The following is a 25,961-nucleotide window of genomic DNA, read 5'->3' on the forward strand; positions in this document are numbered from 1 at the left end:
TGTTGTATCATCCATCCAACTGTTGTATCAGTTGTCTACAAAAGAGTTCAAGCATAAGTTATTTGTTATCATATGGTTTATTATTCAGTAATTTTGATTGGCAAGCATACGCATGCACACGCGTATGCACACTTGCACGCACGCATGCACGCATCACACACACACACACACACACACACACACACACACACACACACACACACACACACACACACACACACACACACACACACATTTTCCCCTGACATTAATTCCCTCCTTGTCTCACCCCCCCCCACCACCCATCTCACCATCCCCAAATCTCTCTCTCATAAAGACCTCTCTCACTCCGCCCCCCCTCCCCACTGTCCTCACCTTCAAGACACACTCTGCCCCTCACACTGCCTCACAGGTGCACCCTTCCCTTAGTACCAATGCAAGAACCTCACAGTCTCACCACTCTCCTCACACTCCTTATCATCTCACCGACACCATCCTCTCCTCAAGCACTCTTACTCTTCCTCATTAACTAAATACCATGCTTTCCCCCCCACCCCACCCTCCACCCCCATCCTACATCGTGGCTATACCGTCGTTCAACCAACGAAGCGACGGTCTAACTTCACGCTGATCGGCGTTCAATCCCCGACCATCCAAGTGGTTGGACAGCATTCCTAACCCCCCCCTCCCCCCTCGTCCCATCCCAAATTCTTATCCTAACCCACTTCCCAGTGCTATATAGTATTGTATATATATAGTGCTATATGTAGGCTTGGCGCTTTCTCCTGATAGGTCTTTTCCCTTCCCTCCTTCCCTCCCCCCCCCTAAATACCCCCAAAACTCCCGATCCACTCCACACTGACAGGTTCCCCCCCTTCCCAACAACAACAACACCTCTCTACTCATACAGTAACTCATCCCATCGTAATCAAACCAAAATAAGAGGTAAAATTTTGTCTTAATATCATTCTGTCTCGTGTCTTAGATTCTAATGGTCTCGGAGGGGGCCTCCTTCACCTTAGACGGTCTTGTCCTCAGCGCCAATTACACCTTCCCACTCTCCTCTAATGACCTGTCTACGTCTTCGACCGAAGACGTACGACACCCACCGTAGACACCAACATTTCTGCTTAGGCAAAGACAAAAATTACATTTCCTTTGCTTGGTGACAAATGGTGCGAAGAGGCGGGTGGTGGTGGACGCCGCGACCGCCAGAACAGACTGCTCCTGCAGGTTCTCAGACTGTTGTTGTTACACACAGAAATCACAATAGCGTGATGCATCAAATGAACAAATCCACAAGGGCCGTGATGAGGATTCGAACCTGCGTCCGAGAGCATCCCAGACGCTGCCTTAATCGACTGAGCTACGACATGGTAAAAGGAGTTGAAACCGAAGTTCTACTGAACTTACTGGATCCTGCAGCCTCTCCGACGTACAAACCAGGGTTTTACACAACTCCTCCATGCACTCGAGCAATGTCAATAGGTCGTTCTCCCTCTTGGCCCTTACTTCATTACACACAGAAATCACAATTGCGTGATGCACTTAAGGCAGCGTCTGGGATGCTCTCGGACGCAGGTTCGAATCCTCGTCAACGGCCCTTGCGGATTTGTTCTGTTGTTGTTGTTTTTAGATTTAGCTACTCAGAACGAAGTGTCCATGTAGCACGGGCTATGGTGAGCCCGTAAAGGTTCTCGGGCACTAGGTGATTACTGACGGACTTCCACCGGCGGTACGTCTTAAGGTGCGCCGTGTCTTGTGAATTGTGGAAATCTTCAACGGTGACTACACGCAGTTTTACAAACGCGAACCACGTTTTAAATTGTCTTTGTTCTTTTCTCGCTTATCAGTTTAGAATACAAATTGGTGAGTCACTCAAGACTCAAGAGTCCTTTGTCGCGTAATGAATTCCTACTTGACCAGCATAGATTATACGCAAGCTGCGCTCGAAAGACTAGCAAGTGTACGATATTTGGCTCGGTTGTGGCCCCTCTTCCTTATATACCGAGGACGTGTGACGTTCTTGGTTAAGTGTAAAACCGCGGGGCTTAGTGATGGAAAGGTGACCGTCGCAGACTCATTGATGAGTGTCTCCTGAACACCCAGTGTTGTCAGGCAGCCACCTGTCTGTCTCCTGGCTTCTTGCACACACACACACACACACACACACACACACACACACACACACACACACACACACACACACACACGCACACACACACAAACGATTGAGCAAACTGACTCGTCACAACTGACCCACTACAACGTATCGCAGAGCGAGGTCAAAGGTCAAATTATCTAACACAAAATCTGGGTTTAAAATAACGCACCGGGGAGAGAGGGGGAGTTGGAGAAGCTGAAGCTTTAGAAGCTTAATACATCAACAATTATTACAAATCAATACAGATGTGGCTGAAGTGAACAGGTGTAAATCCCTAACAAACTGTACAGCTTCTGCGAATCAATATGCGTTGTACGAATATGAAAATTGACGATTATGGGCAAACTGCTCATAAGTCTACACCCCCTCACATACCTGCACTGGAAACACTGAAAAGGTGCGAACACAGTAGGAACATTAGGACGAGTCGTGTTGGAGTCATCAAGATGATGTGGCCAGTACCTGAGGCTACTGTGACACAATGAAACATTACGAAGGATGTGACTCCAGGTATGGGAGCGGTGACAGATGTTACAGCTATGTAGATAATGACAGTGTGTGTGTGTGTGTGTGTGTGTGTGTGTGTGTGTGTGTGTGTGTGTGTGTGTGTGTGTGTGTGTGTGTGTGTGTACTCACCTAATCTCACCTAATTGTGCTTTGCGGGGGTTGAGCTTTGGCTCTTTGGGGTGTGTGTGTGTGTGTGTGTGTGTGTGTGTGTGTGTGTGTGTGTGTGTGTGTGTGTGTGTGTGTGTGTGTGTGTGTGTGTAATGCTTGCTGATGCCAGCTGTGCTCTGAGTCGTCATCAGTAGTGTAGACGTGTATGCTTTGTGTATATACAGGGCAATGGTGGTACACTTGATAAATACTCAAACAACAGAATTGCGCATACCTTTCGTCTATTGTTATGTATGATGTATGCTGTAGATGTATGACATTCATAGTGTATTCTGCAGATTTATGGTTCTAATGGCGTATGCTGCAGCTGCATGACATTCATGATACCTGCTTCATATGTATGGCAGCCAGGATGAATGCTGCGGTTGAATTACAGTCGTACTATATGCTACAGATACACACACACATGTTGTATGCGGCAGATACACACACATGCTGTATGCTACAGATACACACACATGTTGTATGCGGCAGATACACACACATGCTGTATGCTACAGATACACACACATGTTGTATGCTACAGATACACACACATGTTGTATGCGGCAGATACACACACATGCTGTATGCTACAGATACACACACATGTTGTATGCTACAGATACACACACATGTTGTATGCGGCAGATACACACACATGCTGTATGCTACAGATACACACACATGTTGTATGCTACAGATACACACACATGCTGTATGCTACAGATACACACACATGTTGTATGCTACAGATACACACACATGTTGTATGCTACAGATACACACACATGTTGTATGCTACAGATACACACACATGCTGTATGCTACAGATACACACACACATGTTGTATGCTGCAGATACACACACACATGCTGTATGCTACAGATACACACACACATGTTGTATGCTACAGATACACACACATGCTGTATGCTACAGATACACACACACATGTTGTATGCTGCAGATACACACACACATGTTGTATGCTGCAGATACACACACATGTTGTATGCGGCAGATACACACACACATGCTGTATGCGGCAGATACACACACACATGCTGTATGCTACAGATACACATACATGCTGTATGCTGCAGAAATTAATAGTCCCGGAGCAGGTGGAACTTCGAAAAGACTAAAGCCTTAAAGACGGCAGTATTAGTTTATGAATTATATGGCTCTATATAATATATATGGAACTGATATATCAAGAGCAAGGCTCGCACCGTGGGTACTTGTAAATGAACACACAGCTTGTTATTGTTGACATGCGACATATATATTCCTGGAGTTGGTAATGCGATGAAGAACGTGTTCCAAAACGTCAATATGCATAGACGCGAATCTAAGAAAAGGAAAAACAAATGAAGACGGTATAGATCTGTAGGATGCCGTTGACACACGCCAGGAGTGGGGGCAAACAAATGGCTGCTAGTATTCAACCCCCCAACAAGTGTAAGGTAGTATGGATGGGAAAAGTGACCGGAGACCTTAAAGAGTCTACCCAATAGCGGTAATTCAAGTTTTTTCTTTATTATGCACCCCATACCCATCCCGTGAGCGGTGGTGTAAAAGGATTATAGAGACACATAATCGGTTCAGGAACTGAACCCCTCTAGTTCGTTTAGCTAATAACGGTAAGATAACTAAAGTATACACGGAAATTACAATAACGTGAGATATTAAATGAACAAAGCCACAAGGGCCTTGATGACGGTTCGAACCTATGCGCTGGATGATAACTAAAGTTATCAGAGAGATAACAAAAAAATACGTGATGAGTTAATGAGAACACTAACACGGGAAGCAGACACAAGCGCGATAACATCGGCAGCTTATGTAAAGCTGGCACACATAAGAACACTCTTTACAAAGCTAATCAGGTACGTATTTAAGGCAATTTACACAACCTACGTCAGACTAATCTCGGGAAGCTGAAAGGCAAAACGTAGCTAGTTGAGAGGATGGCAAGAGAGACAGAGGCCACAGTTACGAGGACCGATTACGAAAGTTCATTCTAACAACTCAATAGGAGGGAGAGGGAGGGAATTATGAGGTAGGAAGCCATTACGACTATACAGCACTTGGAAGGGGTCAGGATAAAAAGATTTGGGATGGGTCGGGAAGGAACGGAATGGCGCCCAACCACATTAGACGGTCGGGGTGATTGAACGCCGACCTGCATGAAGCGAGACCGTCCAGCCTAAGTGGTTGGGGGAGAACGAGTAGTAGTAATATGATTACTACATACAAAATACTGATGGTAATAGACAAGAATTGATTAGAACAGAATCTTTAAATTAAGAATAAATAAGACAACTATCGGTGGAAGCCTGGAGCCACAAATGAGTCGGAAAAAACGTTAAGATGCACTGGAAGATAGAAGTCACCTCCATTCAGCAGCTTCTAGACCAAGTACGTCGCAGAAGGCGAACGTCAGGAGAGGTGAATTCATGCCTGGTAATAAGGACTTGAAGCTAGCTGGACTTATTACGGGCTCACCATAGACCGTGCTACACGGACCTTTCGTTCTGAGTAGCTAAATCTGAAACAATAACAACAAGCTGGACTTAGACTCTTCTCCTCATCACTGAAATCGAAAGACGAATGTGTATACACTCTTATTATTGTATATTATTCTGTAATATACAATAATAAGTACTACTTATTAAATTAATATACAATAATAAATATACTTATTCTGTATTGTATATTCCAGGACACACATGTTCCTGTTTGCATTACAATCCCCAGGTCAAATCCTCTTGAAAGACTTTACCAATTCCAAGGAAAACTCTCTTGTACACATTACAAACTCCAGTCCACGCCTTGTTAACCAGTATCAGCATCTTGCCGAACGCTCAGGTGAATACTGCATGGCCAGCGAGGCGGGCCATTCCGTTGTCATGCACATGGAATAACTTATATGGTGACCATTGCATACCCAAGCCACGAGTCCTGTGAAACATTATGTCTTGTACACGTGCGTTTGTGATACAGAAATTAGACGTCAGTGTTGTATGTAGGCTTCCCCCCTGGATAAAATGTTTTGCTATAGGTGGACGAGAACAACATGGGTTCCATACGCACATGTTCCGGTTGTTATAGCCAGCACGAACGCACTGAATGCACGCAGACGCACGCACCCACACAACACACACACACACACACACACACACACACACACACACACACACACACACACACACACACACACACACACACACACACATTCACTACAAACGACAAGGATTCACTACAAACGACAAGGAAGTGTGTGAGGAACTGAATAAGAAATTCCAGGAGGTCTTCACCTTAGAGCAATGAGAAATTCCAGCGATAAGAGAGGGAATAGTTAACCAGGAACCACTGGAAGAGTTTGAGATTACCAGCGGGGAAGTAAGGAAGTGTTTTCAAGAGTTGGATGTGACAAAGGCTATAGGCCCAGATGGAATCTCCCTTTGGATACTAAAGGAAGGAGCCGAAGAACTGTGCCTGCCACTCTCCATAGTGTATAACAAATCACTGGCAACAGGGGAACTGCCAGAAATTTGGAAAGCAGCTAACGTAGTCCCGATATACAAGAAAGGGGATAGACAGGAGGCACTGAACTACAGGCCAGTGTCCCTAACCTGCATACCATGCAAGCTGATGGAGAAGATTATGCGAAGAAAGCTAGTGGAACATCTGGAGCGAAAGAACTTTGTAACACAGCATCAACATGGGTTCAGGGATGGCAGGTCCTGCCTCACAGTGTTACTTGAATTCTACGACCAGGCAACAAAAATCAGGCAAGAAAGAGAAGGGTGGGCAGACTGCATATTTTTGGATTGTCAAAAAGCCTTTGATACAGTACCATACAAGAGGCTAGTGAAAAAGTTGGAGATGCAGGCTGGAGTGAGAGGGAAGGTACTCCGGTGGATAGAGGAATACCTAAGCAACAGGAGACAACGAGTCAGTGTGAGGGGTGAGATCTCAGATTGGCGAGACGTTACAAGTGGAGTCCCGCAGGAGTCAGTCCTTGGCCCTATACTGTTTCTGATATATGTAAATGATCTCCCAGAGGGTATAGACTCGTTTCTCTCAATGTTTGCTGATGATGCAAAAATTATGAGGAGGATTGAAACAGAGGATGATAGTAGGAGGCTACAAGATGACCTAGATAGACTGAGTGAATGGTCCAACAAATGGCTGTTGAAGTTCAACCCGAGTAAATGCAAAGTAATGAAACTAGGCAGTGGAAACAAGGAGGCCAGACACAGGATACAGAATAGGAGATGAAGTACTTATAAATGAAACGGACAGAGAGAAAGATCTAGGAGTTGATATCACACCAAACCTTGTCTCCTGAAGTCCCACATAAAGAGAATAACGTCTGCGGACATATGCGAGGCTGGCTAACATCAGAACAGCGTTCAGGAACCTGTGTAAGGAATCATTCAGAATCTTGTACACCACATATGTAAGACCAATCCTGGAGTATGCGGCCCTAGCATGGAGCCCGTACCTTGTCAAGCAGCAAGACGAAGCTGGAAAAAGTCCAAAGGTATGCCACTAGACTAGTCCCAGAACTAAGAGGCATGAATTACGAGGAAAGGCTGCGGGAAATGCGCCTTACGACACTGGAAGACAGAAGAGTAAGGCGAGACATGATCACAACCTACAAAATCCTCAGGGGAATCGATCCGGGTAAAACAAGGATAAACTATTCAACACTGGTGGTACGCGAACAAGGGGACACAGGTGGAAACTGAGTACCCACATGAGCCCACAAGTAGCGTTAGAAGGAACTTTTTCAGTGTCAGAGAAGTTAACGGATGGAATGCATTAGGCAGTGATGTGGTAGAGGCTGACTCCATACACTGTTTCAAATGTAGATATGATAGACCCCAATAGGCTCAAGAATCTGTATATTAGTTGATTGACAGTTGAGAGGCGGGACCAATGAGCCAGAGCTCAACCCCCGCAAGCACAACTAGGTAAGTACAATTAGGTAACTAGGTAAGTACACACACACACATGGTCCAACAAATGGCTACTAAAATTTACCTCAATTTAATGTAATGAAACTAGGTGGAGGGAGCAGGAAGCCGGGTACAAGGTACCTAATGGGACATTATTTTTTGAGATATATACAAGAGTTGTTACATTCTTGTACGGCCACTAGTGCGCGTAGCGTTTCAGGCAGGTCCCTGGAATACGATCCCCTGCCGCGAAGAATCGTTTTTTCATCCAAGTACACATTTTACTGTTGCGTTAAACAGAGGCTACAGTTAAGGAATTGCGCCCAGTAAATCCTCCCCGGCCAGGATACGAACCCATGACATAGCGCTCGCGGAACCCCAGGCGAGTGTCTTACCACTACACCACGGAGACTGTAAAATCCCTAATGAAGCGGACAGAGGGTGTCCAGGGAGGTGATATCATAACAAACTTGTCTGTTGGAGACCACATCAAAAGGATATCATCAACAGCATATACGGAACTGGTTAACACAAGAACTGTCTTAGTTTACCAGCGGGAGCAGTAAACTAAACAAACGCTGTTCTGATGTTAGCCAGCCTCGGATATGCCGCAGACGTTATTCTTTTTATGTGGGCTTCAGGAGACAGGTTTGGTGTGATATCAACTCCTAGATCTTTCTCTCTGTCCGTTTCATTAAGTACTTCATTACATTTGCTTTGTGTAAGGATTCCTTCAGAATTGCTGTATATCACCTATGTCAGACCAATTCTGTAGTATGTGACTCCAATGCGGAGTCCATATCAAGTCAAACACAAGAAGTTGGAAAACTTCAATGATATGCCACGAGAGTAGTCCCAGAACTACGAGGCAAGAGTTACAAGGAATGGCTACACGCATTTGGACATCACAGTCACTGCAAGACAAAAACTTAATAAATAAACCTTACATTTATTTTTTTATTATTTATATACAAGAGTTCTTACATTCTGTACAGCCACCAGCACGCTTAGCGTTTCGGGCAGGTCCTTAATCCTAATTTTCCCCGGAATACGACCCACCAAATCGTTTAACAACCAGGTACCCATTCACTGCTGGGTGAACAGAGGCTACAGTTAAGGATTGACACACTGTGAATCCACCATCCCCAACCGGGATACGAACCCAAGCCAAAGCGCTCGCTAAGCGCCAGGCTTAGTGTTTTACCACTGCGCCACGGGAGACTGTTATGGTCCAACAGTCTGTTATGGTTGGACACTATTCCTGTGCTCTGTTCTAACCTGTCCACATGTTGTTATAGATTCAGCTACTCGGAACAAGTTCCAAGTAGCACGGGCTATGGTGAGCCCGTAACTTACCTGGCACAGGAGCGGGGCAAGTAGAACCGGCTATGGTGAGTCCGTAGTGGACTCACCTGGCACAGGAGCGGACTCTCCTCCGGTCCACAATGACCCTTGTGCTATATAGTCACTCTGGTCTAGGCTTACACCTCATTAACGTATGTTGCAGATGTTAATTTGTTGACGTTTTCAGGGGACAGGTTTGGAGTCATATATATGTACTCCCAGATCCTTCTGTTTCACTGTCTGTGGCGGCTATATCCCTTTCAGCCCGTGCTCTCCTCGTGGGTCTTCTCTCCTTATGTAGCCTCATTACTTTACATCCGTCAGTGTTAACGGTAAGCAACCATCTGACCGACCACTGCTGGAGTGCCTCTAGATCTCCCTTCTGGCTCCCGCAGACTCCATCTTCGTCTCTGATGCCCCCTCGTGAAATTTGCATCATCAGGAGACATGGATACAGATGACTATTTCCTGCCGGGTCGTTGATATATGTCAGGTATTGTGTGTGTGTGTGTGTGTGTGTGTGTGTGTGTGTGTGTGTGTGTGTGTGTGTGTGTGTGTGTGTGTGTGCGTGTGTGTGTGTGTGTGTGTATGTGTGTGTGTGTGTGTGTGTGTGTGTGTGTGTGTGTGTGTGTGTGTGTGTGTGTGTGTGTGTGTGTGTGTGTGTGTGTGTGTGTGTATGTGTGTGTATGTGTGTGTGTATGTGTGTGTGTGTGTGTGTGTGTGTGTGTGTGTGTGTGTGCATGTGTGTGTGTGTGTGTGTGTGTGTGTGTGTGTGTGTGTGTGTGTGTGTGTGTGTGTGTGTGTGTGTGTGTGTGTGTGTGTGTATGTGTGTGTGTGTGTGTGTGTGTACTCACCTAGTTGTACTCACCTAGTTGTGTTTGCGGGGGTTGAGCTCTGGCTCTTTGGTCCCGCCTCTCAACCGTCAATCAACAGGTGTACAGATTCCTGAGCCTATCGGGCTCTGTCATATCTACACTTGAAACTGTGTATGGAGTGAGCCTCCACCACATCACCCCCTAATGCATTCCATTTGTCAACCACTCTGACACTAAAAAAGTTCTTTCTAATATCTCTGTGGCTCATTTGGGCACTCAGTTTCCACCTGTGTCCCCTTGTGCGTGTTCCCCTTGTGTTAAATAGACTGTCTTTATCTACCCTATCAATCCCCTTCAGAATCTTGAATGTGGTGATCATGTCCCCCCTAACTCTTCTGTCTTCCAGCGAAGTGAGGTTTAATTCCCGTAGTCTCTCCTCGTAGCTCATACCTCTCAGCTCGGGTACTAGTCTGGTGGCAAACCTTTGAACCTTTTCCAGTTTATTCTTATCCTTGACTAGATATGGACTCCATGCTGGGGCTGCATACTCCAGGATTGGCCTGACATATGTGGTATACAAAGTTCTGAATGATTCTTTACACAAGTTTCTGAATGCCGTTCGTATGTTGGCCAGCCTGGCATATGCCGCTGATGTTATCCGCTTGATATGTGCTGCAGGAGACAGGTGTGTGTGTGTGTGTGTGTGTGTGTGTGTGTGTGTGTGTGTGTGTGTGTGTGTGTGTGTGTGTGTGTGTGTGTGTGTGCATGTGTGTGTGTGTGTGTGTGTGTGTGTGTGTGTGTGTGTGTGTGTGTGTGTGTGTGTGTGTGCGTGCGTGTGTGTGTGTGTGTGTGTGTGTGTGTGTGTGTGTGTGCGTGTGTGTGTGCGTGTGTGTGTGTGTGTGTGTGTGTGTGTGTGTGTGTGTGTGTGTGTGTGTGTGTGTGTGTGTGTGTGTGTATGAAATAGCTGAGTATATCTAGAAACTAGGGCACATGTATCTCAGGTACAGGTGGGCGGACTTTCCAAGTAAACTCTCCTGGTTGTGTTGTGAAGGTCTAGTCCGGAGTTTAATAATCTCAAATCTTGTTGACATTTGCCTGCAGGGAGTTGGAAGCCATGTTTGTTTAGGCTCACGAGCTCAAATATTTGCCTTCTGATACCGCTTCTGCGTTGCCCCGAGCCAAGCCGGGATCTCGCTGGCGCTTTCTGGCCACGAGTTCAACACAAACTTTAATTCTCCAGAAAGTAATAAAAAAAATTGGCTCATACCTCCATCTGTACTTCGGTGGTCTCTTAGAGATGAACCTCAATGGTAATTTTTAGCCCTTTTTAAGTATCACTTTATTTTTCCCCCTTTTATTTTACGAGACTGTTGTCGACTATGGGGCGATGTTTATTGGAAAAAAAACATGAAGAGCTTTGGGGTATTAAGCATTTCCATATCTAGGGTTTGCGTTTTTTAAGCGGTTCCAAACCCAACTTGATTTCTCAAGTTTATGCAGTTGGTGGTTAACAGCGCTGAGATCATCTATCCGAAGCTTGTCTTGCTATCGTGAGAGATTTGCTCCAGATCACTTTCAGATCTTGATCTCATTCACATACGGAGAAGGTTTTGATATGGTAAGGATAGTCTTCGCTATATCTTATAAGCTGGGTTCTTGAAAATCCGCGATAAACATTGGCGTATAGAGACGTAAGGAAAAAACAAAAAACTTTGAATTTTTTAGCAACATTAGCGTCACCTGAATGGTAAGGATTTTTTTTATGGTCAGGGATCGAATATTGCTTTCCCGGTGTTTGGAGAGTAACAGATGCTTTGGGTAACTTGGCCAAGGCCTACAGCACTGTTTACTGCCATAACAGAGGCACGTCTCATTCTAAACCTGTAACTGACTGGGTCTCTATTGCAACATATCTGAGCGTCGCCTTGTGAAGTACTCAAACAGAAAAATGCATTAACCATACTTTATGTTGAGAGAAGAGAGTGAGAGTGTTTGGCGACAACCGAGACATTCACTCAAGTATTAATGATTGCAGTGATGGACTTGTCCCATTACTCATCACACGTCTTGGAATGTCATATAATAACATAATTCCCCCTCCCCTAAAAAAAAAAAAGCCGCTGGATCAAACCACGAAAAGTAAGAGCAATCTCTATTACTTTACAAGTGTCACATTTCCATAATATGGCGCAGAAAAAAACTGTGCATGGAATAATTTCACCAATAATCGGAAAATAAACTATACCCAGTCTGACAAATTTAGCCTCGTTGTGCCGTGAGGAGCATTTGTTATGGGGTTGGAGTGGGGTCCTCAGTATGGGGTTTGTGCTGTCAGCGGTCATCCACCCTCCGCCTGCAGGCTACCGCCGCCACTTCAGAGGTTGGGGCGGAATGCGAGAGCCTAATTTATCACAACTCTGGAAGGCGGAGGAGGCGGCAGAGCTGGGCTGAATCAGAATGGATCTCCTGGAGGAACTCCATGGTTGTGTGTGGTACTATGGACACTCACTCACTTCTCACCCGTCCACAGCATTCCCTCACATACGTCTCCTGTGTCAGACAAGTCCACAACGGGCTCACCATAGCCCGTGATGCTTGTAACTTGGTCCCGCGTAGCTGAATTGAAAACAACAACTTTCCCTCCATACCTGTACTCCATGTTACCTGTGACCTGACCTAGACTGCTGTCATTAACACCTGGTTGCTGTCATTTTGACGTAGAGGAAAACAAAAGAAATGTGTGTTGCCGCCTCTGCTAGTTTCCTCTCTCTCTCCGGCAATGCTTCTATATATTTATATATTATATATATACATTTTTATATATTTTGTTTTTGTACATTCGTGAATTAATAAATTTGCATTCCAAGTAAATGGGCATGAGAATTCCAGGGAATTAAAAGCACGTAAATGGCATCTGCTAAGCTTTACAAATGAACAAATCCATTGAGTTTCTTTTTATAGATTAAGCCAACACACACCTCCCACATGTTATTTAGTTATTTAGGTGAGAGGAGAAGGGAGCTACCAAGGGAAATCACCAAGCCATTACGACTATATAGTACTTGGAAGGGATTAGGATAAGGATAAGGATTTGGGATGAGACGGAAGGGGGGGGGGGGATGAAATGGTGCCCAACCATTTGGACGATCGGGGATTGAACGCCGACCTGCATGAAGCGAGACCGTCGCTCTACCGTCCAGCTCAAGTGGTAGGTGAGAATGTATAGAGTTGTACAGGTCTCGTAGACTGTCACGTGTCTGTAGAGAAACTGTTTTCAGGTTGGCAACGAGGTGGCAGCTCCTGTTAAGAAGGTCTAGGGGGGAGTGCAATACCCACATGTACTCTGACTCACATGTACTCTGACCCACATGTACTCTGACTCACATGTACTCTGACCCACATGTACTCTGATTCACATGTACTCTGACTCACATGTACTCTGACCCACATGTAATACAGGCTGTGGGCTCGGCTGCACTCTGGTCCGTACACCTGAGAGTGTAGACTGGGGGTCACTGGTACAATCCTTTACACCCTAACCTGTGTACGTGGGAGGAGTGTAGGTAAGTCCACTACGGGCTCACCGTAGCCCGTGCTATTTGCCCCGCTCCTGTGCCAGGTAAGTCCACTACGGGCTCACCATAGCCCGTGCTACTTGCCCCCGCTCCTGTGCCAGGTAAGTCCACTACGGGCTCACCGTAGCCCGTGCTATTTGCCCCGCTCCTGTGCCAGGTAAGTCCACTACGGGCTCACCGTAGCCCGTGCTATTTGCCCCCGCTCCTGTGCCAGGTAAGTTACGGGCTCACCATAGCCCGTGCTACTTGCCCCGCTCCTGTGCCAGGTAAGTTACGGGCTCACCATAGCCCGTGCTACTTGCCCCGCTCCTGTGCCAGGTAAGTTACGGGCTCACCATAGCCCGTGCTACTTGCCCCGCTCCTGTGCCAGGTAAGTTACGGGCTCACCATAGCCCGTACTACTTGGAACTTGTTCCGAGTAGCTGAATCTATAACAACAACAAGAGAGGCAGTTTACAAGATCAGTTGAGAGGTTACATTGATGTGCCAGAATGGTTCTACACCTTCTTGCTAATCACCTGGTAAACTCCAGATGGTGAGGGTGGGGGGTGATGGTGATGATAGTGGTGATGGTGGCAATTGGTGGTAGTGTCAGCTGTTGATAGTGGTCATAAAGAGTTGCCGTGATGATGGTGGTGATAGCGATAAAGGGGTTGCTGTGGTGATGGTGGTGGCGTTCACTATCATCACTATTGATGATAGTGAATGATGTTGCAGTCATTTTCTTCCCCCGAGATTAAGCAGAATACATCTGAGAATATGACACTACTCGTCAGTCTCTTTCTCGTCTGTGTTTCACCAAGACTGCTATACATGCAGGTTATTTTAGGCCTAAACACTTTTGCAATAGAGTTGAAGAGTCGGCGAGGCGATAAAACATAATGGGTACCGCTTTATTTAGGTAGACATCATCATCATCATCTCTGCTGAATAAGGGTTGTTGGGGCAAATAGATTATGCAACGTGGGGACATGTTGTATAATACACGCGTCCTGCACGGTCACTCTCTTGCAACTCTGCAGGACTTTTGCAAATTATATTTCTATCAGCTTTTGCTTATCTACTCTTTAACAAATCTTAAAGAGCTCATATTCTTCACGTGTCGATGGTGGTGCTCACATAAGAATTAAGGTAACTGCAGGAGGCCTATTGGCCCATGCAAGGCAACTCCTATTTACATACACCAAAACTCATTTATATATGTCTAGACAACGCTTGAAACAACCAAGCGACCCTAAGTCTATTACAGTGTTACCCTGTAATTGGTTCCATAAATCGACAACCATGTTTCGAAGCAAGTATTTACCCTTGGCCTTCCTTGAATCTAAATTTAACCAATTTATATCAATTGTTTCTTCGGTTTTGTGTTATGTTTAAAAATCATAATTATCTTTCTTATACCCATTCATCCATTAATCATGGAGTATACTGGAGTATATGTACTGAGCATATCTCTTCTACAAGTCAATAACATCATCACCTCGAGCTCCTGAAATGCAGAAATATATTTATTGCCCCCTCTGAATTACGTTATTCCCCTCTGAATTACGTTATTCCCCTCTGAATTTCGTTATTCCCCTCTGAATTACGTTATTCCCCTCTGAATTACGTTATTCCCCTCTGAATTACGTTATCACCCTCTGAATTACGTTATCACCCTCTGAATTCCTGCTGTAAACCTCAACCAGTTGACCCGTGGTCATAGACTACACACACATTCAGGTCTCGTTGCGGTAGGGCACGATTATTCGAACATATAAATGCCCGCTTGCGAAACCTCTATACCTTTTCCCCTCGATCACGGTGGCTTAGTCTGTATATATTATTCAGTGTACGGGCTTCCGAACGCTGTGGGGTCGTTTACGATCCGAGGTCACACGTGGCTATGTCGTTACAGATTTCTCGTAAAGTTTCGCAGGTCTTAAGTTGTTTAATAATTGCTTGTTTAATAACAAAGTTCAATAACAAATTTATTGTTCAATAACAAATTTAATAATAAATTGTTTGCTTAATAACAAATTTAATAATAAATTATTTGTTTGATAAAATTTTTAATAAAAATCGTTTGATTAATAACAAATTTAGTAATAAATTGTTTAATAACAAAGTTTAATAACAAATTTATTGTTCAATAACAAATTTAATAATAAATTGTTTGTTTAATAACAAAGCCGCGAGAACAGAGGAAAGCTGTACAAAGCTCCCGTAGGGAACACGTAACTACTTGATGAACGAAGTCCCGTTGCGAGAACATAAATATTAACTCTATTACGTATAACTATCATCATCAAAGCGGTTTCTATCTGGCCAACTCGTGCTCCCTGTTTAAAACCATTTAAAACCATAAATTTGTTCGGGTTTAGAGACATGGGGCCAGATTCACGAAAGCACTTACGCAAACACTTACGAATCTGTACATCTTTTCTCAGTCTTTGGCGGCTTTGTTTCCAATTATTAAACAATTAATGAGCTCCGAAGCACCAGGAGGCTGTTTATAACAATAACAACAGTTGAATGGGAAGTTTTCATGCTTGTAAACTGTTTAATAAATGTAACCAAAGCCGTCAAAGATTGAGGAAAGATGTACACGTTCGTAAGTGCTTGCGTAAGTACTTTCGTGAATCTGGCCCAAGGTTGTTTAGTAGTTAAGCTCCCCCAATGGCTGTCTGTCTGTCTGTCTGTCTGTCGCACACGTAAGATCTGCCATGATGAATTCCCAGAGTGTGTCCGTCCTACGGGACGGAATATCAACGTTATTACCAGAGCCGTGTACCTCTTCCCCCACGTAGCCGGGACCTGCACTCGGCCTGCAGATGAGCAGATAAGTCCGATTAAACTGGCGATTTGTAATAGCGGAGGTGATCGGTGATCGGGGGGATGTTGATTGGATGGCAAGTTCAAGTTGACGAAGGATAAGATCAAAAGAATGGGTAGTGTTGCAATCTCTTGCCAAACCGTTCAAGTCGACCAAATCGTCAACATGACAGGGATGGGGGGAGGGGGGGAGGGGGGGGGTTCTAAATATTAAAAATGATGCAATGTTGATGTTTTCTTTGTGTCAGCCTCAGTTAGGTTAGGTTCAAACAGTTCTAAATGGGCTAAACAATTGAACGTTTATGGGAGTATTTAATGGGTAGAATTTTAACGAGGTGATTGTGGAGTTAATGGTGATCCATATGACCGGAAGTGATTGTTGTTGATGAAGCGTAGAAGCGTTTGTTAGTAATTGGGGTTGATGATAATGGTGGTGGTGGTGGATGTCCTGGTAGTGATCGAGATGGTGGTGGTTGTGGTAATGATGGTGGTGATAGGGGGGGAGATGACGGTGGTGGTGGTGGTAGTAATGGAGATATTGGTAGTGATGGTAGGAGATATTGGTAGGTGGTAGTAGTTTTTGGCTATGATGGTGGTAGTGGTTTATGGCGACGTTGGTGGTAGTGACGTTTGGCGAATGTGGTGGTAGAGGTGGTTGGAACAGGTGGTTGTGGTGGTGGTGATGGTGGTTGATGGTGCTTGTAGCTGTAGTGGCGATGGTGATAGTGTTGGCGACCGTTGCCTTAGGGGTAATAGAGGTGGTGGTGGTGGTGATAGAGGTAGTGGTGGTAGTGACAGTGTGGTGTCAGTAACGGTGCTGGAGACCTAACTTTCCCAGTTTTTTACATCTCTGGGCGGCAGAGAATACCAATGTTGGGCGCAGCACCGCAGACATACACCTGCAAATTCCTATCACAATACCTGGCCATGTGTTAGGTGTTATGGGATGATATCTCGTTTTTTGGTCTGCTTGTTGCTCGTATTATCATGTCATCACACACACACACACACGCACACGCGCACACTTGTGGGGGGCTTCGCGGCTGAAGGATAGCGCTCGGGGGTGTCGTAGTTCTAATGGCCCGGGTTCGATTTCCGGCAGAGGCAGAAGCAAATGGGCACAGTTTCTTTCACCCTGATGCCCATTGTTCACTTAGTAGTAAATTGGTACCTAGGAGTTAGACAACTGCTTCTTGGGGATGTGTGTGTGTGTACTCACCTAGTTATACTCACCTAGTTGAGTTTGCGGGGGTTGAGCTCTGGCTCTTTGGTCCCACCTCTCAACCGTCAAATCAAATGTGTGTGTGTGTGTGTGTGTGTGTGTGTGTGTGTGTGTGTGTGTTAGATTGGTTAGAAAGGCGGGGTCTAAGACCTTATAACTCGATTCTGCAGACACAAATAGTAAATACATACACACACGCCATCGTTAATACATACATGTGATCGGAACTTAGGAGCTGGAGCATTCCCTGCCAATTGCACACATAAGCGAGTACATACACACTTTCTTTATCTCGACAACAAGCATGTTTCTTAAATGTCCTTCCCGTAGCACAGCGCAGTATTTTCCCCCGGACTAAACAGCAGGTGTGTAGGTCCATATGTGCGCCTGAGCCTCAGGTTATGGGCACATGTGTACCATGGGCGACCGTACGTGTGTGTGAAGGGGGTGTCTCGCAGCATGTGTAGTCGAGGGAAGCATAATTTATTTTTGAGCATAAGCATAATTTTATTTTTTATAATAAATTTAAAGACAATTTATTTGCCTGGCAATGTGGTTACAAGTGTTGCTTGAATTGATTAATGTCAATTGGCATTATGTTCTGAAATAGTTTTCAGAAGCATATCACAAGCGCTTAAACTCGCCCCCCTCCCTCCCCAATTCCCGCCACTTAGACTGCTCGGTACAGCGACGTTCTTGCTTCTCTCAGGGTCGGCGTTCGATTTCCGATGGACAGACACAGTTCCTGCAAGTCCATCCTCACGTGACAGCTATACACCCTTGCTATACACCTGGTCATTGCAGCCAGATTGTAAACAAAATGTGAATAAAGTTGTCTACGAATAAAGTTTCTGACTAATCTGTCTTCGTATCCCAGTTGTAAGTTTGTCTTTAAATCTGAGTTCTAAGTCTATTCTCACATCTCAGCTGTGAGTCAAATTCAAATTCAAATTAGTTTATTGAAGTATAAATTACACACAAAGGGATGAGGTAACTCAAGCTATTCTCACCGCGTTTGCTGTAAGTTTGTCTTCATATCCGTTAATATCTTTTAATATGTCTAGTTGTGTCTTCATAACTATTACTGAAGACCGAAAAAGTCTTAATCCATCTCAAGTGGGTGTTGTCTGATAATGCTAAACGCAGCTTCCATGTATGACAATGTAATATTGCACATTGAAGCCAAGTTATTTAGGGGTAATACTTTACATAAGTAAACACTAGGTACAGCAGGTAGTATAATTATTGCAGTTTACATATGGAGTGGCACACCTGGTTCTGGGTTTACTCAACATGACATGTAGTTTTCCTACACAAGTCATATTCCCTTTATCTGCTAAAAGGAAACATGTAGATACAATGATCATTCAATGATCAAGTGTGGATACAATGATCATCAGGAGATTTCATACAAATTGCTCAATCTGCACATGGCTGCAGAGTTTCTTTCACCCTATGCCCCTGTTACCTAGCAGTAAAATAGGTACCTGGGTGTCAGTCAGCTGTCACGGGCTGCTTCCTGGGAGTGGATGCCTGGTCGAAGACCGGGCCGCGGGGACACTAAAAGCCCCGAAATCATCTCAAGATAACCTCAAGATGGTCACTGTTGTGTATGTATCCCTTACTCCGCATACCTCACAAGCGACTTTGGCCGTGTTAAAGTCTTGGGCAAGAAAGAAAAACTGGGTATCGATACTTATCGATCTTATTGACTCAGCATTAATTTAGTATCTTGTTTTCGACCAATTAACGGATCGCATTCCAATTAAAATCAGTTAAAATAAAGCTTAACATGAGCTATTGGAAGAGAGAGGGTTCTAAACCTGGTAGCAAGAGATGAGTCACAATAACGTGGCTAAAGTATGTTGACCAGACGACGACATTTCGGTCCAGGACAGACCGAAACGTCGTCATCCCTTCACCTTCTAGTGTGTGGTCTGGTCAACCTGCTAGCAAGTCTAAAATTAATCTGCTTCTGCACCCTTCACATTTAATGAAAAAATAAATAATAATTTAGATTAAATTAAGGTTGTGTGTGTGTGTGTGCTGCAGGTAAGGTGTCAGCAGTGCTGGGGGCCCTGGACGGAGTGATGCCCATGGTCAGTTTCTCCCTCTACACCGCCGTCTACCACTCCACGGTCCACATCTTCCCCGGGGCACAGTTCTTCTTCGGCACCTCGGCTAACCTCCTCATGGTCCTCTTGTTCATGTAAGTATTCTGGAAGGGGCGGACTCACGGACCACATGCTGGTCTACTGACGAGATCTGCGTCTCTTATTTGGTTCATGACGGGCCCAGTCGGTTTTCAGAGCTACAGAGATATATGAGGTTATTATCAGTTGTCAGAGCTTTTATCATTGGTTTTCAGAGCTACAGAGATATATGAGGTTATTATCAGTTGTCAGAGCTTTTATCATTGGTTTTCAGAGCTACAGAGATATATGAAGTTATTATCGGTTTTCAGAGCTTTTATTATCGATTTTCGGAGGTTATTATTATTGAGGACTACTCTGTAGCACTAAAAAGCTTGTAAATTATTTTAATAAATACAGATTATGTTGTTGTGATTGAGATAAACAGTTAATATCTTTTAAGCAAATACCCAAGAGCTCTGTAAACATGGCCTAACTCCTTTGCCAGTGCTAGTTAGCTTACAGGAACTCCACTATCCATTATGTAATGATAAACTGATTCAGCTCAATGAAAATTCTAAGCAAACGAAGACGAAGCAACTGAATCTAACCTAAAAACACTTTTCATAACCTGTTATTCCTTATCCCTTGACTTAAGCAAATAATAGGAGGCTTATATATATATATAAGGAGGCTTATATGAATATAAGAGAGTTAAGTTAACCACCTCTTGGCATGTATTCCCCCCAGAGTGGTGATTCTGGCGGACCGAGGAGCCTCCTATGCCGTGGAGACAGCCCAACCGCCTCAGCCACCGGGTCCGGTGACGGAGAAGAGCCTGGTCACCCGAAAGGACTCACGCTGGCTCTTCGACGAAGAGAGTAATGGCAAGATCCGCCTGGCGACGATTCTCCTCTCCTCCATGAACTTCAGCATCGAGGTGCCCATGATTGAGTACATGTACGGCCGGCCCCTCGAGACCATCCCAGAGGAGAGCGAGACGGAGGAGATAGAGGAGATTGAGGTGGAGAAGGCCAACAGCTCCTCTTTTGAGAATAACGCCTATGTTAACGATAAGGATGATGTCCAGATTCACTCCTATGTAAATAATTGTAAACCTTGTAATTAGAATCGTCACAATCTAATGTAATTATCGTTGTATATTATGTAAACAAAGGAAATTGATACTATTCAATACAAATTTTATTTGATAGTAGAGCAAGCGATCTAACCTAATTATATGAGGTTGTATGAACACTGCTGTGTATGATTAAGGCCATCCATAGGTTTACCAAATTGTGTGCACCACAGTGGTGTTTGGAGCACCAACCATGACATTACCGAATCATGCTCTCTGGCAGCTTGACAAGCCACTGGCTATGATCATATTAATTGTATATATATATATATTTTTACCATTAAGGTGTACTTTAAGTGCCATGTTCTTTTCATTTGTTTATTTCCCCTTGACAAGAAAATACTTGCCCAAGTTCATCCCAGACAGAGTCACGTGTTTTTTGCATACGGGTCACTCGGCTTGTGCTGCCATCTCTTGGAGGAGGATAGAGTTGTTTTACAGTTTGCTGACTGTGATGAACTGGGGTTGAGGTTATTGTCGGGGTCTGGCGACGGCTGCTCTCTGGTTATGATACTCAGCCACATGCTCACTCTTAGGCCTACCTGCACTCTTGGTCCTACCTGCACTCTTGGTCCTACCTGCACTCTTGGGCCTACCTGCACTCTTGGGCCTACCTGCACTCCTGGGCCTACCTGCACTCCTGGGCCTACCTGCACTCTTGGTCCTACCTGCACTCTTGGTCCTACCTGCACTCTTGGCCCTACCTGCACTCCTGGGCCTACCTGCACTCCTGGGCCTACCTGCACTCTTGGTTCTACCAGCACTCCTGGCCCTACCAGCACTCCTGGTCCTACCAGCACTCCTGGTCCTACCAGCACTCCTGGTCCTACCTGCACTCCTGGGCCTACCAGCACTCTTGGTTCTACCAGCACTCCTGGGCCTACCAGCACTCCTGGTCCTACCTGCACTCTTGGTCCTACCTGCACTCTTGGTCCTACCTGCACTCTTGGGCCTACCTGCACTCCTGGGCCTACCTGCACTCCTGGTCCTACCTGCACTCTTGGGCCTACCTGCACTCCTGGGCCTACCAGCACTCCTGGGCCTACCTGCACTCTTGGTCCTACCTGCACTCTTGGGCCTACCTGCACTCCTGGGCCTACCAGCACTCCTGGGCCTACCTGCACTCTTGGTTCTACCAGCACTCCTGGGCCTACCTGCACTCTTGGTTCTACCAGCACTCCTGGTCCTACCAGCACTCCTGGGCCTACCAGCACTCCTGGGCCTACCTGCACTCCTGGTCCTACCAGCACTCCTGGTCCTACCTGCACTCCTGGGCCTACCAGCACTCCTGGTCCTACCAGCACTCCTGGTCCTACCAGCACTCCTGGTCCTACCTGCACTCCTGGGCCTACCAGCACTCCTGGTCCTACCAGCACTCCTGGTCCTACCAGCACTCCTGGTCCTACCAGCACTCCTGGTCCTACCAGCACTCCTGGTCCTACCTGCACTCCTGGTCCTACCAGCACTCCTGGTCCTACCAGCACTCCTGGTCCTACCTGCACTCTTGGGCCTACCAGCACTCCTGGTCCTACCAGCACTCCTGGGCCTACCAGCACTCCTGGTCCTACCAGCACTCCTGGTCCTACCAGCACTCCTGGTCCTACCAGCACTCCTGGTCCTACCAGCACTCCTGGTCCTACCTGCACTCTTGGGCCTACCTGCACTCCTGGGCCTACCTGCACTCTTGGTCCTACCTGCACTCTTGGTCCTACCAGCACTCCTGGTCCTACCAGCACTCCTGGTCCTACCTGCACTCTTGGGCCTACCTGCACTCCTGGGCCTACCTGCACTCATGGTCTTACCAGCACTCCTGGTCCTACCAGCACTCCTGGGCCTACCAGCACTCCTGGGCCTACCAGCACTCCTGGTCCTACCAGCACTCCTGGTCCTACCAGCACTCCTGGTCCTACCAGCACTCCTGGTCCTACCAGCACTCTTGGTCCTACCTGAACGTTTTCCTCACCAACATTCTGTACATACGTTCACTGTCTGGGTTCCCTTCTACGGAACAATTTTAAATAGAATTCCTCATGTAAGTTTCAGTATATAACTACATTTACTCTACATTTTTCACAATTATTTCAGCGCTTCTGGGGAGTTGTCCGAGACCATTAAAGCCAAAAATAACCTGAATATTACAATTTCACGAGAATTTTATGGGATCTTTGAGCGCCATTTAAAAGTTCATAATGTGCTTCAGTCAGTGCCTGCTTCTTGAGGTAGGGGGCGCCACAACATTAATGCATTCTATAAGACTGGTCTGCCCATAGGTGATGTAAAGGGTTCTGAATGCTCCTGAAAGCTGTTCTGATGATTTAAGTGTAATGCCGCTGATATTATCATATCTATGTGTTCCATTGGGGTAAGGCATGGTGTCTGTAATCCCCCAAGTTTTTTTCTTGAGTTGTTTCAGGGAGGTGAGTCCCTTTCATTACGTAAAGTCCTGTTGGTCTTCTGTTCCCTGTATGACCTACTTGAATTCTAGTAACCAAGTCTCAAACCAACTCTGCCAGTTGTCTATGTCTTCTGGAAATGTTTCAATCTTCTTGTGTGCCGACTCTTTTTCATTTATTTGTCATCAGCCCAAAAAACATTGACACGTAGGACTCTGCTTCTGTGGCAAGGTCATGGTCATCGATGAGAAATAATATAGGAAGTATAAGACCGATCCTTGGTAAGTTCAGGCTTGGTATGCTGTGTCAATCTTGCTCTCTCACCCATTTTTCTCCTTCCTCCTCTTCCATTTGAGACTCTGCTTCCTGTCTGTTAGGTACTCTTATCCGATTTAGACATCTTCCTTATAATTGTACCTGGTTCCACACCTTCACGTTTATGTAGTTGTCTCTCATGAAGAACTGTCTCAAACGCTTTTTGACTGTCTGGTAAAAATGTAGCCTGCGCATCTACCTTCAACCTATCTTTCCATCGTCAATTTGTCACTGAGCTCTATTTGGTTGACAAGGTACAATTACCTTTCCCTACAGCTGCATTAGAGCTGTTTTTATAAATGTAATTATAATTAGATGTTGTGTTAGTCTTATGCTTATTATTCTTTCATGTACTTTGCAGGGGATGTTTGTCTGTGACTCTGGTCTGAGGGTTTGTGCCTCCTTCCTCTCTCATGTTTTGTAGACTGGCATCATTTTTGTGTTCAGTTGCGTGCGTGTGTGTGTGTGTGTGTGTGTGTGTGTGTGTGTGTGTGTGTGTGTGTGTGTGTGTGTGTGTGTGTGTGTGTGTGTGTGTGTGTGTGTGTGAATATTTCAGTTAAAAAAGAACAATTACCTCAGCCTCTTGTTTGATGGATCACCTCTTAAACACCTGTGACAGGTAAAAACATGTTTCTTTTGAAAAACAACGCCATCTATTGTACATAGCAACACACACGGCACGGCTTGACAAACAAAGGCAATAGTTATCATTGATGGCTGCCTTCCACCGGACAATATAAGGCCCAAATTGGTGTATGAAATAGCCTTCTGAGTGACCATTAAAATAATCCAGTCGGTAGGAACATTTGCCCTTTGCTGATAGTAATAATGGAGCAGAAAATCAAACAATGGAGATGTGACATGGAATGTAGAACTAACTAACGCTGATAAAAAGTAATTTCATAACATATGAAAGAGGAAATAATGCAGAAATAAAGTGACCTCCTAAAATGGACTTAGTATGCTATCAGAATGAGGTTTTTAAATTGATGGAACAGAACAGAAGCTCTCCCTCTTGTTGTTGTTAAAGATTCGCTACCTGGAACAAAGTTCCAAGTAGCACGGGCTATGGTGAGCCCGCAGTGCCTTCAGCTCTCGCTCAGACAATAGTTACGACCGTGTCCTTGTCTCAGATTACACAAGTCCGAAAATTCAAAGTAACAGGGCATGAGAGGGATGAGAACCAGTTGGCATACCAAGAACGAGACTAAATAAGAATCGACGAATTCGTGAGATTATGTCATGGTACCGAATGTGCTGAATTACCTCACTCCTTGATCAAGAATATATACAAATAAATACTTTACCTCCATGACCGAGAAACAAGTGTTGTACAAACACGACTCTTGGTTCAAGGGGCATCCTGGGTGTAGACAGTAAGGCAGCCTGGTACACCAGACAGCTTGGGTGTAGACAGTAAGGCAGCCTGAGACACCAGACAGCCTAAGTGTAGACAGTAAGGCAGCCCTGGTACACCAGACAGCCAGGGTGTAGACAGTAAGGCAGCCTGGTACACCAGACAGCCTGGGTGTAGACAGTAAGGCAGCCTGGTACACCAGACAGCCTGGGTGTAGACAGTAAGGCAGCCTGGTACACCAGACAGCCTGGGTGTAGACAGTAAGGCAGCCCTGGTACACCAGACAGCCTGGGTGTAGACAGTAAGGCAGCCCTGGTACACCAGACAGCCTGGGTGTAGACAGTAAGGCAGCCCTGGTACACCAGACAGCCTGGGTGTAGACAGTAAGGCAGCCCTGGTACACCAGACAGCCAGGGTGTAGACAGTAAGGCAGCTTGAGACACCAGACAGCCTAAGTGTAGACAGTAAGGCAGCCTGGTACACCAGACAGCCTGGGTGTAGACAGTAAGGCAGCCTGGTACACCAGACAGCCAGGGTGTAGACAGTAAGGCAGCCTGGTACACCAGACAGCCTGGGTGTAGACAGTAAGGCATCCTGGTACACCAGACAGCCTGGGTGTAGACAGTAAGGCAGCCCTGGTACAACAGACAGCTTGAGTGTAGACAGTAAGGTAGCCCTGGTACACCAGACAGCATGGGTGTAGACAGTAAGGTAGCTCTGGTACACCAGACAGCCTGGGTGTAGACAGTAAGGCAGCCCTGGTACACCAGACAGCCTGGGTGTAGCCAGTAAGGCAGCCCTGGTACACCAGACAGCCAGGGTGTAGACAGTAAGGCAGCCTGAGACACCAGACAGCCTAAGTGTAGACAGTAAGGCAGCCTGGTACACCAGACAGCCTGGGTGTAGACAGTAAGGCAGCCTGGTACACCAGACAGACAGGGTGTAAACAGTAAGGCAGCCTGGTACACCAGACAGCCTAAGTGTAGACAGTAAGGCAGCCTGATACACCAGACAGCTTGGGTGTAGACAGTAAGGCAGCCTGGTACACCAGACAGCTTGGGTGTAGACAGTAAGGCAGCCTGGTA

The 25,961-nt window shown here is 45.7% G+C and overlaps 2 protein-coding genes across 2 annotated transcripts in view; both read left to right on the forward strand.

Annotated features, from left to right (window-relative positions):
- Positions 1-20,930, forward strand: part of LOC123754409 (lysosomal proton-coupled steroid conjugate and bile acid symporter SLC46A3) — a 61,540-nt gene extending 40,610 nt beyond the window's left edge. The window contains exons 5-6 of the mRNA XM_045736793.2: positions 19,594-19,750; positions 20,424-20,930. Of these exons, the coding sequence (XP_045592749.2) occupies positions 19,594-19,750; positions 20,424-20,802 (536 nt within the window). The 3' untranslated portion in view covers positions 20,803-20,930. The remainder of the gene's footprint in view (positions 1-19,593; positions 19,751-20,423) is intronic.
- Positions 20,931-21,333: 403 nt separating this feature from the next.
- Positions 21,334-22,761, forward strand: LOC138366070 (soluble scavenger receptor cysteine-rich domain-containing protein SSC5D-like). Its single transcript, XM_069326799.1, has one exon. It carries the CDS (start codon positions 21,334-21,336, stop codon positions 22,759-22,761), a length of 1,428 nt encoding a protein of 475 aa, XP_069182900.1.
- The last annotated feature ends 3,200 nt before the right edge of the window (positions 22,762-25,961 follow it).

This window comes from Procambarus clarkii, chromosome 18, assembly GCF_040958095.1.
Source record: "Procambarus clarkii isolate CNS0578487 chromosome 18, FALCON_Pclarkii_2.0, whole genome shotgun sequence".
Taxonomy (NCBI): domain Eukaryota; kingdom Metazoa; phylum Arthropoda; class Malacostraca; order Decapoda; family Cambaridae; genus Procambarus; species Procambarus clarkii.